Source organism: Trichosurus vulpecula, chromosome X (assembly GCF_011100635.1).
Source record: "Trichosurus vulpecula isolate mTriVul1 chromosome X, mTriVul1.pri, whole genome shotgun sequence".
In the NCBI taxonomy this organism is placed as follows: Eukaryota; Metazoa; Chordata; class Mammalia; order Diprotodontia; family Phalangeridae; genus Trichosurus; species Trichosurus vulpecula.
The window spans coordinates 4,129,095-4,142,688 of NC_050582.1; the positions used below are offsets into that span (position 1 = coordinate 4,129,095).

Here is a 13,594-nt window from a genome sequence, read left to right on the forward strand (position 1 = left end):
GCCTCATTCGTTTGCAGAGTTTCTAAGGGCCCTTTAGAAAGCAAATGCATAAAGAACCCCCCTCCCCCCACCCTAAGGGCAGCCAATGCCCACATCTACCCCAAACTTGCCCAACAAGACTTAACCCTTGGGTTGTGTCCAGTGGTGCTTCCCACAATCCCTTGGCTTTGTGCCTCCCTCCCCACCCACCCCATTGCCCCAAAACTCAAAAAAGCAGCATTAAAAGTAAAGCCTTCATCAATACGATACCAAATTCAAAATATGCACTTTTCTTAAAAAAAAAGAAAAGAAAAAGAAAGAAAAGAAAGCCCAAACCCTAAAATACATCTATTGGATCGAAATCAACTTGATAGAAACATTACTGATAAGCATTTCGTACTTAGCTACTTTGGACCAATCGTGATGCGAGATCCATAGGTTAACATTGCCTTCACATTGCCCTCCTCCCTCTTCCCCCCAGTAAGTAAAACAAGGCCTCCCTCCTACAGAAGGTGCCAGAGAAATGCATAGATAGGTAGGGACCAGAGAGAGGGCCCCAAAGTGGCCACTAACAAGAAACTTGAGGTTTCCCCCATACACCTGAAATCAGAAGAAAATGAGACCCATTTCAAGATCTTTTGAAAGAGCAGTATTTAGGTTCCTTCAGATAGCTGCTGGTGACAAACTGGGGTGGGGAGGAGTCACAGAGGCCCCGCTGAAATTCTGAAATGCCCTCCATGATCGCCCAGTGTCTAAGTCAGCAGACTCCCTCTGTGATTCTAGGACCTTCAGAGAAAATATAGGAAAGAAAAGAGGACAACTTTTCGTGGAGAGCTGGGTGGCTATCCTGGGAAGCCTCTCCTTGAACTGCCACCACAGCGAGAAGAGCAGCTATGCTGTGGTGGTTAGCAGAGCACATGATCATGGGCTGCTGTGCATCTGGGTCAGCCTGCTGGGCTGCTGAAAAGCTGTAAACCAAGAACAGAGTTCCACTAGGAACTCAGCCACCAGAAGAAAACAGAGCCAGGATCTGAAGAAAGGCCCACCTGGACACAGAGAGGAACCCAGACTAAGGAGGGCTCAGGGTGCAGGTGGGGAAATAGGAAGTGGGGGAGACATGGTGATTCCAGCCAACCCACGCGTGGCTATAAGATGGGCCACATCCCTCTACCTCCCCTTCCAGCCTTGGCTCATTCAAAGGGGAATCCTTGCAGAAGATCCCCAAGAACCAATGGAGCAGTGTGGTCCAGTGGAAAGAGCTTTGGCCTGTGCTCCAGTTTCTGCTCTGCCATGGGCTCTCTATATGACCTTGGGCACATCGCTGCTCTTCCTCTGAACCTCAGTATTCTCCACTATTAAAAAAAGAGGAGGATGAACTAGTGTCTAAGGTCCCTCCTGGCTCTAAGATTATCGTACGTATGAATGTATGTATGAACATTATAATGATTATGGTCTAAAGAGCATGCCTATGCTTTTATCTGTCTGGATCCTAATGCCAAGTCCCTTTGCCCATTCCCCACCCCTCCCCACTACAAGGACTATGGAAGATATCGCTCCTGCTGAGCCTCCCCGAGGACTCTTCATTCACAGGGCAGAGACCTGCCAAAGGGAACAGGATGGCCCTCTAACAACTCTTATTTCTATGACGCTTTAAGATTCACAAAGCACCTGCCCCACCAGAACCCTGTGAGGTAGGTCATGCAAGATTATTCTTTCCCTTTTACGGATGAGAAAACTGAGGTTCAGAGAGGAAAAGCAGTTTGCTCACAGTCACACAGATAGTAACTCTGGGAGCTGGGATTTGAACCCAGGCTCCCCTGCTTTCAAGCCTACCACACTGCTTCTATCTGAGGAGTTATTTAGAGATGTTTCCCTAGAATGTCTTTGGTTCCTACCCTCAAATTCATCTCCCTGTTACTTTCTAAAAAGTCTATTAAGGTCCCCCCCCCCCAGTGGTATAATTGGTGATGAGAAGAGGTGGGTGGGGACAGCCCATTTCCCACAGCCCTCTTCCCCCACCCTTCCCCTGCACCTTAGGGCTCTGAGTTTTCAATGCCTTTTCTGCTAGGGTAATGGCCATACAGGCCTCTTAAGACAGATCTGAGGAAGCTGGGAGATGAAATAGCTTGTTTCCAGACCATGACTAGCATTCCAAAGGAGACTATCTGCCACCAGACATATCCTTCGGTGTTTGGAAAGAGCCCACTGGAGGCAACATGCAGAAGATACAAGAAGTTGGGAATCCCTCTTCGAGTAATTTTCTGATTTCTAACCTGTTCCAGAGGACAGGTAATTTTTGGAAATCTGCATGCAAAAAGCCAGTAGCCAGATGTCCAACAATCAAAGTGGGTTCCATTTTTTAGCACAGGAAAGCTGAGGCAAGGGGGCTGGTGGAGGGGGAACAAGTGGTGGTCAGAGTCCCATCTTACACAAGAGTCCCCTCTCCACAAGCCACCAAACAGCATTTTCTCTGCATGATGGCTAGATGGCCAATGGACCAAGCACGCTTCCAAGCCTCTCAATCTCCATATTACAAATACATTTGTCAATGACAGTAATAAAAGGCTGAAATAGACAACCAGACTTGGTGCATTTAAGACAGTGATTTCTGTCGAGACATGAGTAGTTCCAGTATTCAAACAAGCAAAAAAATCCAAACCTAATTTAAAGCACAATCTAATTACTCTGCCTTTTAAGGTCTTATCACTAGAGTGGTGGTGAGGGGGGCGGGGGTGACTATTTCTCAAAACTCAAGGACTGTCCTGTTTCCAAACAAAATGACTTTTTGAAAAAAATAAACAAAACAAAAGATAAAGCATGGTCTTGGTGACTGGCTCTATCTCTCCATTGGCCTGTTTAGATGAGATATTCCACGATTTCCACGTCTGGATGGTCTTGTCCTGGAGTACGAACACTCACTTTCCTTTCTATGGCACCAGAGCGGACAACCGGCCCATCTGAATGGAAGCAGAGATAACAACACACACACACACAGAGAGAGAGAGAGAGAGAGAGAGAGAGAGAGAGAGAGAGAGAGAGAGAGAGAGAGAGAGAGAGAGAGAGAGAGAGAGATTCAAATCAGTTTCTTGAGACAGAAAGGCAAGCTCAGGGAACTCTTTAAGCCACTAGTGGGATGGTAGTAACTCTGTATGGAGACAGGCCTTCCCTGCTTTTACTACCCATTGCTCCATTAGGGGTCCAGTCCCTTTGTGGAATCTTTTCACACTTGATACTAGAGGCAATATTTGCAAACTTTCCTCCCCATCCATTCCCCTTGGAAGATCCTACGAGGGATACACACATTGTTATCATAAATCTCCTTAATGATGTCTACCTAGGGCCACTCTGAGTCACATCAGGCCCACCAGAGACCAAACAGACACCAAAGGGCAAGCCAATAAGGTCCAGAAACTCCCAAGGGAGCATGTTACCTGATGCAGAGAATGAATTACCTGTCTTGTCTGAATTATAGGCCAAGTTTGGAGTGGGTAAATGAGCTGGTCCAGCGCCGGTGGCTGGATGGAGAGAAGAGGGAGCAGCAGCCCCAGTGGCGGCCCCGGCAGTGGCCCCGGCAGTGACTCCAGCAGCAGCCCCAGCAGCGGTCCTGGCAGCAGCCCCGGCAGTGGTCCCAGCAGCAGCCCCGGCAGTGGCCCCAGCAGCGGTCCCGGCGGCAGCCCCGGCAGCGGCCCCGGTGGCGGCCCCAGTAGCAGCCCCGGCAGCAGCAGGAGCAGCAGCAGTGGTGCTGGTGGTGGCGGTGGCGGCAGCAGCAACAAGAGCAGGAGCTGTAGGAGGGACAGGAGCTGCAGCTGTGGCTGCAGCTGCTGCCTCAGGGCCAGGCCCAGTGGCGGTAGTGGCAGTAACAGTGGCTGCGGTGGCATTGGCGGCGGCAGTGGCAGCGGCAGTTTTAGCTGGATCGGCTCCCCGATCAGTCTGGGTGCTGCAGTCGCGGCTGCCTGTTTTGGAGTGAGCTGAAAGTGGTGGGGAAGATGGGGTAGAAGGGATGGATGACTCAGAGTGGCATTCTGTGCCCAGGAGGACACCTGTGAAGGGAAGAGGAGAAGATGAGGGCACAGCAGACGGGATGGAAAAGCATCCAATCTGAATTCTGCTTGACCCTGATCTGATCTCCCAGTGCTTATTCCCCATGATGACTTTGGGGCCCCATCCCTGCACTCACCTCCTGTCCGTCTCAGCCCCAAAGCTGCCCGGGGATGGAGGGAGGGAGGATCAGGGAGTGAAGCCCAGAACAAGGTGTTTCACTGCGAATCATCTGGTTTATCCTGTGGGGTCATTTCCCCAGGGATGAGGAAGAACAGGGCCAACTGGATTATTGCTCCTCTCGCCCTTTAAGGTTGGCATCTCTCCTTATGCTATATTCTCTCATTTGAGCCTCACAATAACTCTATTATTAGCCCCATTTTACAGATGAGGAAACTGAGGCAGCCTGAGATGAAGTGATTTGCCCAGGGTCACACAGCTAATTAGAGTCTACTTTAAGATTTTCCTGACTCTGAGGCCAGCACCAGCCACTGAGGCACACTGCCTCTTCCCTTAGCGTTCTCACAAGCAAAGTAAACTAGGAACTTGCTGAAGGGCACCTTAGGCCAAGGCCTGCCAGCCCTGTGGATGGACAAAAGGAAGGGAAGCCCAAGTTCCCTTCAGAGATCAAACAAGCCCATTTTCTCAAAGTGCAAAGCAACAGCTACAATCCTGCTGCAAAGTCTAAGCCTGCCCAGCGTGGACAATGGAGAACTGCTGCCTCCGCTGGAGAATTTGCTGTCCAAATATCTGTGGCTCAAATCATCAGATCATTCAGGCAGTGTGATTCTTCTGCTTCAGTCTGGCAAATCATTCTCAATTCTCCACCAACTCTAGGAGGGGGAGGCAGAGTGGGAAGGAGAGAGGGATGGAGAGAGAGAGAGGAAAGGAGGGAGAGAGGAGGAGATGAAGGGAGAGAAAAAAGGAGGGGGAGGGGGGAGATGAAGGGAGAGAGGAAAGGAGAGAGAAGAAAGGAAAGAGAGTAAAGGAGAGAGGAATGAAGGGAGAAAGGAAAGGAGGGGGAGGGGGAGATGAAGGGAGAGTGGGAAGCAGAGAGAGAAAAGGAGGGAGGAAGAGAAGAAAGGAGGAAGAGACACAAACACAGAGATAGACACAGAGCAGTTTTAATGTGTTGTATAGAATGGTTTCATCTTGCAAATCTGCAGTTGTTTCAAACATGCATTCCTCTCAAAAACTGTAAAAAAGTCTCTTCTGTAAATGTAAGAGGAAGGGAAGAAAAGAGAAATAAGGGAGGTGGCAGAGAAAAGGGGGTAAAGAAGGGAGGGGGGAGAGTTCACTTATGCCCCTCAGTGGGTCTTAGGCTAGACCTGGGAATCAAGAAGACTTGTGACACATACTAGCTATGTACCCTCTCTGTGCTTTGGCCCAGTGTAGATGAGTTAGGAGTCTGCATAGACGGAAGGCCCTTCCACACCAAGTGGTTCTTCCCACCAATGAGACCATGGGATCAGACAAGAATAAAATGCAATTGGACCAGTGGGCTGTGCAGACCAAGGGAGATGGCTTCCTAAGGCTTCCTTGAAAGAACAACCTAGGTCTTTGTGAGTTGTATCTGTGCCACACACAGGCACCTGCAAATCCTTCTCTTTAATTCAAAAGAAGAGAAGCGATGCCTTGGCATTCAGACCAGCTGAAAAGGAAGCGACCCAGGAGGGCGAAGGCTGCCCCACTTGCTGAGCTCAGAGCTTTGGCCGCCCTAAAGCTGAGCCAGCCCTCCAGCCCCACACGAGCAGAGGGCAGTGTCCAAGACCTAGTTTCACATGGCCACGTGGAGCAGAGGTATTTTCATTAACTCTGGGAGTGGTGGAAAGAGTTGGGCTAGATCTACCCTGATACAGTTGCTGTGTGATCCTGCACGAGTCACTCATATCTCTCAATAGCAAGTCTCTAAGGCCAGACATTACAAATAAGTCACCAATTGCCATCTGCCAATAAAAATGCTAGGCTCCTCTCTCCCACTCCCAGATTGCTAAGGCCATTTTGAATTGCCACAGTGTCATGGGATATATTCTGAAGGGGAACAATGGAAATCCATTACTTAGACTGAATATGCTGGTTTAATAAAATCATGAAACTTGTAAAAATTGAGATTCAATTCAGTTCAAATAAACATTCAGTGACTGTGACTCTGTAAAAGGCCCTACCCTTAAGAGGCTCCCAGTCCACTGGGACACCTTTGTATCCCAGGCTTTCACACAGAGTTTGGTGAGTCTGATGGAATCATGGTCATTTTCCTAGTCATTGGGCTGGGTGCTGTCTCTGGCCATGGGAGGTGAGCCAGAAGAGCCTCTCATCTTCCACCCTTAACCGCAGAAATAGCACCTGCCCTACTTAACACTAAGGACCAGCAGGAACTCCCCGAACACGGGAGCAAGCTGCACAGGAAAGGCCTCCATGGCTAAGGTAGAGCCAGGCCTTGGCTGGATGGCAGTGGTGGTGGCAGGGCCAATTCTCCTCCTTCTCCCTTTCCAGCAGCCCCTGCCCCAGGCTGTGGCCTCAACCCCTGAGAGATACTGAGCCTGAGGCACCGGAGAATTCCTGCAAGGCCACTGTCTGCTGAGGGTGTAGCCTGCTACTAGATGCTGGACAGCTCCCGTCCCCGTGCTGGGTGAGGAACATCAGTGCTCTCTACCTAAAGAATTGTTTCTCTATTCATTACCTAAACTCCCCTTCCAGCTCTTGTTCTCTCGCTTCTCTTCCAGGATGGGGGTGCTGCTGAGGGTGGAGGAGTGAGGGATCAAACCTGAGCTGGTGTTAGAAATGGACATCAAGGACTTTGCTGGACGCATGGGTGGCAGCTGTTCAGTCTTGCTGGGCTCCTTCCGGGAGCGCTGCTGGAGAACTTTAATCATGGCATCCTTTTCAATGATCTGGGCATGGAGGGTCTTAATCCTGTTAGAGACAGCATATGAAAACAGCCTTTGGGACTTGGGCAGCACTTGGAGGGGGTGGAGGAGGTGGAGACAGCATCAGAAGGGAGTGTGGCCATGCTGTCCAGAGGAAGCGGGCATCATTTGGGAGGCAGAGGAGTCCAGGTGAGGGAAAAATGCCCCATTGCCTGGGCAAGCTGTGGCTCAATTGGAAATTAGCAAATGTGGGCCATTTGGGAGAATAATGGAAAAGAGACAGTGATAACAGTGGCAAATAAGCCAGAAATCTTCAGGTCCACCAAGGACACAACAGAGCAGACGGTGTGTGGGGAGGCATGCTAGCTCAGAAGAACGCTTCAGGCTTAGGAAGAGGAGTGAGGGGTTCAGCCTCTCAGGTGAACAGGTCAACTTCTTAATCCTTTGACTGTGATAACCAAGGAGCAGTATGAGAAGAAAAGAGAATTTCCTGCTGGCTGAGGCCAGGTAAAAAGACGCTAACCCAATTTAAAGGATGGCCCTGGTCAGTTTCCCTAGTTTTCAGATCTTGAGGTTCAGGGAGCATTGGGGTGGGGCAGTGCAGGGTAGAAGAGAGAAGAAAGACTCTATGCTGTCAGATTTCCCAGTTGAGGGTAATACCATGGCTCCACCAGGTAAACCTGGGTCCTAGGTCCATTGGAATGCAGACTGCTGCTGCTACCCCAATTACCTGCCCTCCATATCAAGACATCTCCTGTTGGCCAGCAGGATCTCTTCCTCCTCCTTCTGGATCCGTGCTTCCAGGGACTTGTCATAGCTGGTGTTAGGAGAGTGGCTGCTGCTGGTTGTATCCCTAGATGAGGGAATGATAAAGGGGTGTTGACAGAGCTACCAATTCGAGGTGGACTCTCTTTCTATCAGAGAAATTTCTAGAAAGGCCTAACATGGGGCCCACCTGTTACAGGCTGATTACAGAGTGACTCCAGGCTCCATACCCAAGCTCTCACAACGTAGGTCAAGAGAAGGTTACAGCCACAGGAACTTGGACCATATCACTGAGAGCTGGGGACTATCCTCAGGAAAGAGGTCAAGGGGCCTGTGCTCAATCATCTCAGATGGTGGCCTCCTCCCCATCCCAACTCCTCAGATCTGTATCTTGGACCTAGGTACCCAATGGAGATGTAGCTTTCCCTTTCTCTCCTAGCCTCAAAGGTAAGCAGGAGACTTGCCTTCCTCCCTCCTCTTCCCTCTTCCCCTCCCCCTGCCACAAAAGGCCCTCCATTCTGCAGTCAAGCTAGTGTCCATCTGCTAGTGTCCATCTAATAGCAAGGCAGAATCTGGGAGTTTGAGGAGTGAGGGGGAGCACAGCAACAAAACCCAAACTGGATCTGGGCCCCAAGTGCTGCACAAAAGGCAATTTTTGAGTTTCAGCCACATGGTTCCCATCTAGTGCCCAACATGAGGCTACCCTGAAGCAGCTAGAGACCCAGCTCAGAAAGGGCCATCAGGCTCCTGCTGCTCTGGCCAGCCTAGCCCGTCACTCTGACTGATTAGCAGTAGCAAAGCAACATGGCCTCCCAGCCTGAGGCTAGTCTGACCATAGGCTCTTAAGGGAAGAGTTGAGGGAATCAGTCATTCAGAGGCTCCAAATCTAGCTTGAAGCATATATACACAGGCCAGCAGTGGTTGCTATCGTCCCTGAATACAACTCTGGCCTTCTAAGGCCCTGAGCCCTCTCTGGAGGGGACTCAGCCTTTCCCCTTTCACAGCGGGAAGCCATGCTGTTAACAACTCCCAGTGTGTTTGGGCCCTCGGGGGGCCTGGAGAAGGAAACCAGGCAACAGGGAGGGGAAAGGGGGGAGAGAAGGAAGCTAGGCTGAGAGAACCCAGACTGGACACCAGAAAGGCTCAGGAAGTCCGAAAGCTTACAGCTGCTTACTCGCTGGCTCTTCTCCTCTCTGCTCTGGGCCCCTACAGAAAGGGGGGGTCTGTGTGTGGGGAGTGGAGCATCACTGGCTGCGATGTCTGCTTGGCCTAGAGCCTCGGTACCATGGTGGAGGGATGGGGGAAGGAGGAGGGCCAGTCTGTGGGGGCATGGCCAGTGCAAAAGCAACAGCAGGCCCGCATCTCTATGATACTTTGCATTTGCTGAGCGCCTTAGATGCACACTGCACTGCAGTGTCATGGTATTATGCTGTGACTGGTTCACAACTAATATGTGTCCTAACTCCAGCTCCAGAGCGCTATCCACTGGGTCAGGCTGATTTACAATGTATGTGACTATTAGCAAGTTCCAGAATCTCTTTGATCAGAATCCGTTTTCCCACCTGTGAGGAAGAGGAATCCAGGGGAAGAAGGAGTGGTCCGTTGCCTGGCCAAGCCATGGGCTTTAGGTTATGTAGTCTCTACGGTCCCCTGTCCTCCCTGGGGACTTTCTGTCCTACCTTTAATAATACTACCAGCGAGCATCTTTCTAGCACATGAAGATCTCTAAATCACCCTCCCGAGCATCTTCCTAGTGTCCAGTCTGGGCTCCCAGTTTCTCTTTCTCCCCCACTTTGCCCAGATGAGGAAACTGACAGAAGTTAAGTGACATGCTCATGGGGCCCATAAGTGTCTAAGGTGGGATTTGGACCCGCATCTTCTTGACTCTCAAGCCAGCTCTCTGTCCACTAGGCCACACCCAATTCATTTCTGTGGCCAGGATCTCATCGGGATGCAGCGAATTGGCCACAGAAAGGAAGAATACAACTGATCTGAGCCTTGCTCTGGCCTCTCTAGGCTAAGGTGACTTCCAGGACCCTTCATTAAAAGTCCTCCCAGGGGTCTCACTGGGACCATGGAGGGGACAATGAGCTCTCAGGGCCATACCAGAGGAACCCAAGCTCCCGTGAGGACCTATGCTAAGCTGCAGAGGTTTGGAGTGCTGGCTTGGCACCACATTGCCTGCCCATGGCCTGCAGTCCAACCTTGCAGCATTGGGAGAGGCTCAGCAGCTGGGCACACCCTTCCAGACTGCCTCCCAAGGGGCTGCAATGGGCATTGCTGGAGAAGTTACAGGGCCCTTCATGGATTGTGCCCCAGCACCCTTATCTTCTGTTCTCTAGCTGAGTTCACAGCCCAGGCTTCTCTGGGAGTGTCTGCCGTACAGCAGAGGCCCTGAGGAGGAAGAGGCCCCCTGCTCTTATTAAAGCAGCAGGACCAGGAGCAGCAGCAGCACCTAGGCGGCTTCTACAAGCTGACTCTGTGGCTCAAACGAGGTACCAAATGAAGGGACTGCACCAAATGACCTCTAAGGGTCCTCCCAGCTCTAAATCTATGCTCCATGATCTGTGGTAAGTGGGCAAAGGCTAATTTTACAGGGAGTGGGGCTGGGGCCAAGGCAGAGCCAGCTGCCACTCGCATTGAGTAAGAGCCTACTTTAGTGGCCCTGAGCCCTGCCAGCTGATTGAGCCACTGGAAGAATTCTTCAGAGGGAACAGCCAGAGAGGTCTCAGCACAAGAGCGGGGACCCTTAGCAGCTTGGATTTAGAATTAGATCATCTGTTCCAACCTCTTCATTTTATAGAGGGGAAACAGAGGCCCAGGGAGGGAAGAGACCTGGCGAGTGGCAGCAAGACTGGGGCCCTCATCTCCTCCAATCCAGTGTTCTTTCTGTTTCTCACACTGCTTTAAGTACCTATAAAGTACCTACTACGTGCCAGGCAGAGTGCTAGGCCCAAATAGACTAGTTCCTACCCTCAAGCAGTATTGATTTTCTAGTGGGAGTGGATACCCAAGTGGCAGGGAGGCCGAGATGCTCCAGACCCGCCCATTGGTGAGACCTTTCAAAGTTTGGTGCCAGGAGTTCCTAAGGACAGTGACTGAGCCTTATGGTAGGAGGAGGAAGAGGAGGAAGAGGAAAATGACCTCACCAGATGAAAACAAAGAAACAAACATTCCACTCAATGGTACTCAGTGTTTAGCCTAGAAGAAACTACTAAGAGGGACTTAGTTTCTGCTCTCAAACTGAATTTGTCTCCTGCTGACACCAGCATATGAAAATAAGTGAGGAGACCTGATTACCCAGCTCTTCAAAATTCTAAGGTTCTAATTTGGCTCTAATCTCTATTCTTTTGTGTACATTGGATCAAGCCCTTACCTCTCTCTAGAAATGTAATGTTTCAATATAACTACTGTAGACAGATTTGAAGAGTATGGAATGATTCTGGGAAAAAGGCAGCATCACACACAAGACAGAAACTGATGGGGTGCTTGGACCCCAGCCCTAGGACCTATCTCGCACCCAGTCAGGGAAACCATCTCTCCCTCTTACAAGAAGAAGCTGACCTCTGTAGAATTTCCCTTGTATGAACAGGACTATCTTGTACCAGCAGAACTATCATTCCCATGTTCCAGACATCAAGCTATAGATGTCAACTCCCAAGGCTATTTTGTTACAGACGTAGACGTACAGACCCCTTAGAAGCCTCCCCTCCCCCACAGGCCATGCCAGCAGTGAATGATGCCTGTGCCCAAGGTGCAGAAACTGTATGTTCACCGCCTACTTGGCATACTTGCCACACAACTCACTGGACTTTTTCTACATAAGCCTTAGCATCACTCCTATTAGGTTGCGAGTTCCCTAAAGGAGCTCTGCCTGCCTTCGTTAGCATTATAATAAACTTTGCCACCTGACTGGAAAACTGCTTGAGTCTGTGAATTCTTTCCAGACAACTCTGTTCTGTACCTTGGTACTTTGGGGTCCCTATACCCCTAAACCTCATCAAAACCTTTTGTGAAGAATATTCCATCAGTCTGGAGGTAGAACTTTCTGAGTGGAGCCTCCACTGATGTGAGATCTGGTGAGGGAAGGAGGGTATATGAGAAGAAAAAGCTTAGTATAGCAGCACAGCATCAAGAAAACCCAGTTAGGGAACAGTCATCACTTTCTTGACCTATGGCCTTCTTGACGGACATGCACTGATTGGATAAAGCAGATTGGAAAAAGGTATCTGAAAGGCAGGCTGTCCCAAGGCCTTGGCCAACATCTGAACTTGAGGCCACTTGACTTCCATCAGTCTCTGAATGCACATGGCCTAGTCACCCCCTCATTGGCCTGGAACTCTCATATGTCTGCTCCAGCATGGAAGTGAAGCCTGGCATTTCAGCTGCTCAGAGCCACTGCCTGGAACAACCTGCTCACACACAAGGGCCATGCAGAGGAATTGATGGCTTAGATTAGGAGATGACTTATGTTTTCAAGCCAAAGTCTAGATGAGTCACCACTTAACGTGACAGACAGCTGTCTTTGGGAGTCATGGGACTTGAGTTCAAATCCCAACTCTTCCACTTATGACTTGTGGAACCCTGGGCAAATATCTTTGCCTCATTTCTCTCCTCTGTAAAGTGAGAGAGTCAGACTACAACACCTACAAGGTCCCTTGCAGCTCTAGACCTATGGGAGTTTATCAATGCTAGCAAGACTCAAACATTTCCTGGGTGCTAGCACTAAAAATCAGATGTAAGGTTACAGGATATGAATAGACAAAGTCCCAACTATGATAAGAAAGAATGTACCAAATAGCTAACAATAAGAGAGATGCAATTTTAAACAACCCTGAGGCTTTAACTCACATCCATCAGACTGCCAAAGTTGAGCCGGCTTAAGACAGGTCGTTGTTGGAAAGGCTGGGGAAAACCGGGCACTAGGATGCACTTTTGGTAGAACTGTTAATTGCTCCAACCATTCTGGCAAACAATTTAAAACGATACCAGAAAAATCGCTAACTTGGCCGTACCCTTTGACCCAGAAACACCAGTACAAGGCACATACCCCACTGCCCCCGCCAAAGGTCAAAGACAGAGGGAAAGGTTCCATATATACCAGATTATTTATAGCAGCAAAGAAAGTGAAGCCAAGTACCCAGTGATTGGAGGACAGTTCAACAAATTGTGCCATAAGGGACAGTTTTGTTTTCATCTCTGCACATAAGAGGTGTTTAGTAAATGCTTCTTGAATTATTGAATTTTAATTAATTCACCTATCCCATCCAAGAGACAGATCGACTAACTAACCATCTGAGTGGGGGTATTGGGTATGTCTAGCTAAAGAGGGATACCTTATCTGCCAGGAGTTGACTGACCCCTACCTTTCACCTATTACCTGACAAAGGACAACCAACAAGGGAAAAGAAAAAGAAAATTCTCTTCCCCTTTTCCCTTCCCCTCACCCCTTCTGAGAGGGTAATGGGCATGTGACCATTAGGCCTGCTTGCTTACTTGCGGCCAGAAACATGGCCTTCGAATATCATTTCCCAAAAGGCAAGAATGGCCTCCTGTCTGGTGCAGCTCCACAGCATGCCTCAGACACCACTCAGCCCCTTCTGAGTGACATTTTGAGAAGCCCCCCCACACCCGAAATGGGCCTGAAGAACCTGACTAGCCCAGAGAGGGGAGCCAGACAATCTCTTACCTTTGAAAGCTGAGCATGGATTATTTTGGCCAGAATTTCCTACCTGTTCACCCTCTCTGCTCCCTCAGGGTCTACACTGGATTCATGTCAATAAGCATGGGTTCTAGGCACTGCGGATATCCTCAAGGATAGAGTGCTGGGCTTAGAGTCAGGAGTTCACATCCAGTCTCAGACATTCACTAGCTGTATGACCTCAGGCAAGTCATGTGACCTCTATCTCAGGCCCTTCAACTGTAAAATGGGTACCTCCCAGGGT

At 49.8% G+C, this 13,594-nt stretch overlaps 1 protein-coding gene across 1 annotated transcript in view; it reads right to left on the bottom strand.

Annotated features, from left to right (window-relative positions):
* Window positions 1-204: 204 nt before the first annotated feature.
* The window catches only part of AMOT (angiomotin), a 47,095-nt gene continuing 33,705 nt past the window's right edge, over window positions 205-13,594 (bottom strand). Inside the window, exons 11-15 of the mRNA XM_036740362.1 lie at window positions 7,615-7,737; window positions 6,698-6,930; window positions 3,692-4,019; window positions 3,432-3,577; window positions 205-2,936 (exon numbers count right to left, since the gene is read on the bottom strand). Coding sequence (XP_036596257.1) covers window positions 2,836-2,936; window positions 3,432-3,577; window positions 3,692-4,019; window positions 6,698-6,930; window positions 7,615-7,737 — 931 coding nt within the window. The 3' untranslated portion in view covers window positions 205-2,835. The remainder of the gene's footprint in view (window positions 2,937-3,431; window positions 3,578-3,691; window positions 4,020-6,697; window positions 6,931-7,614; window positions 7,738-13,594) is intronic.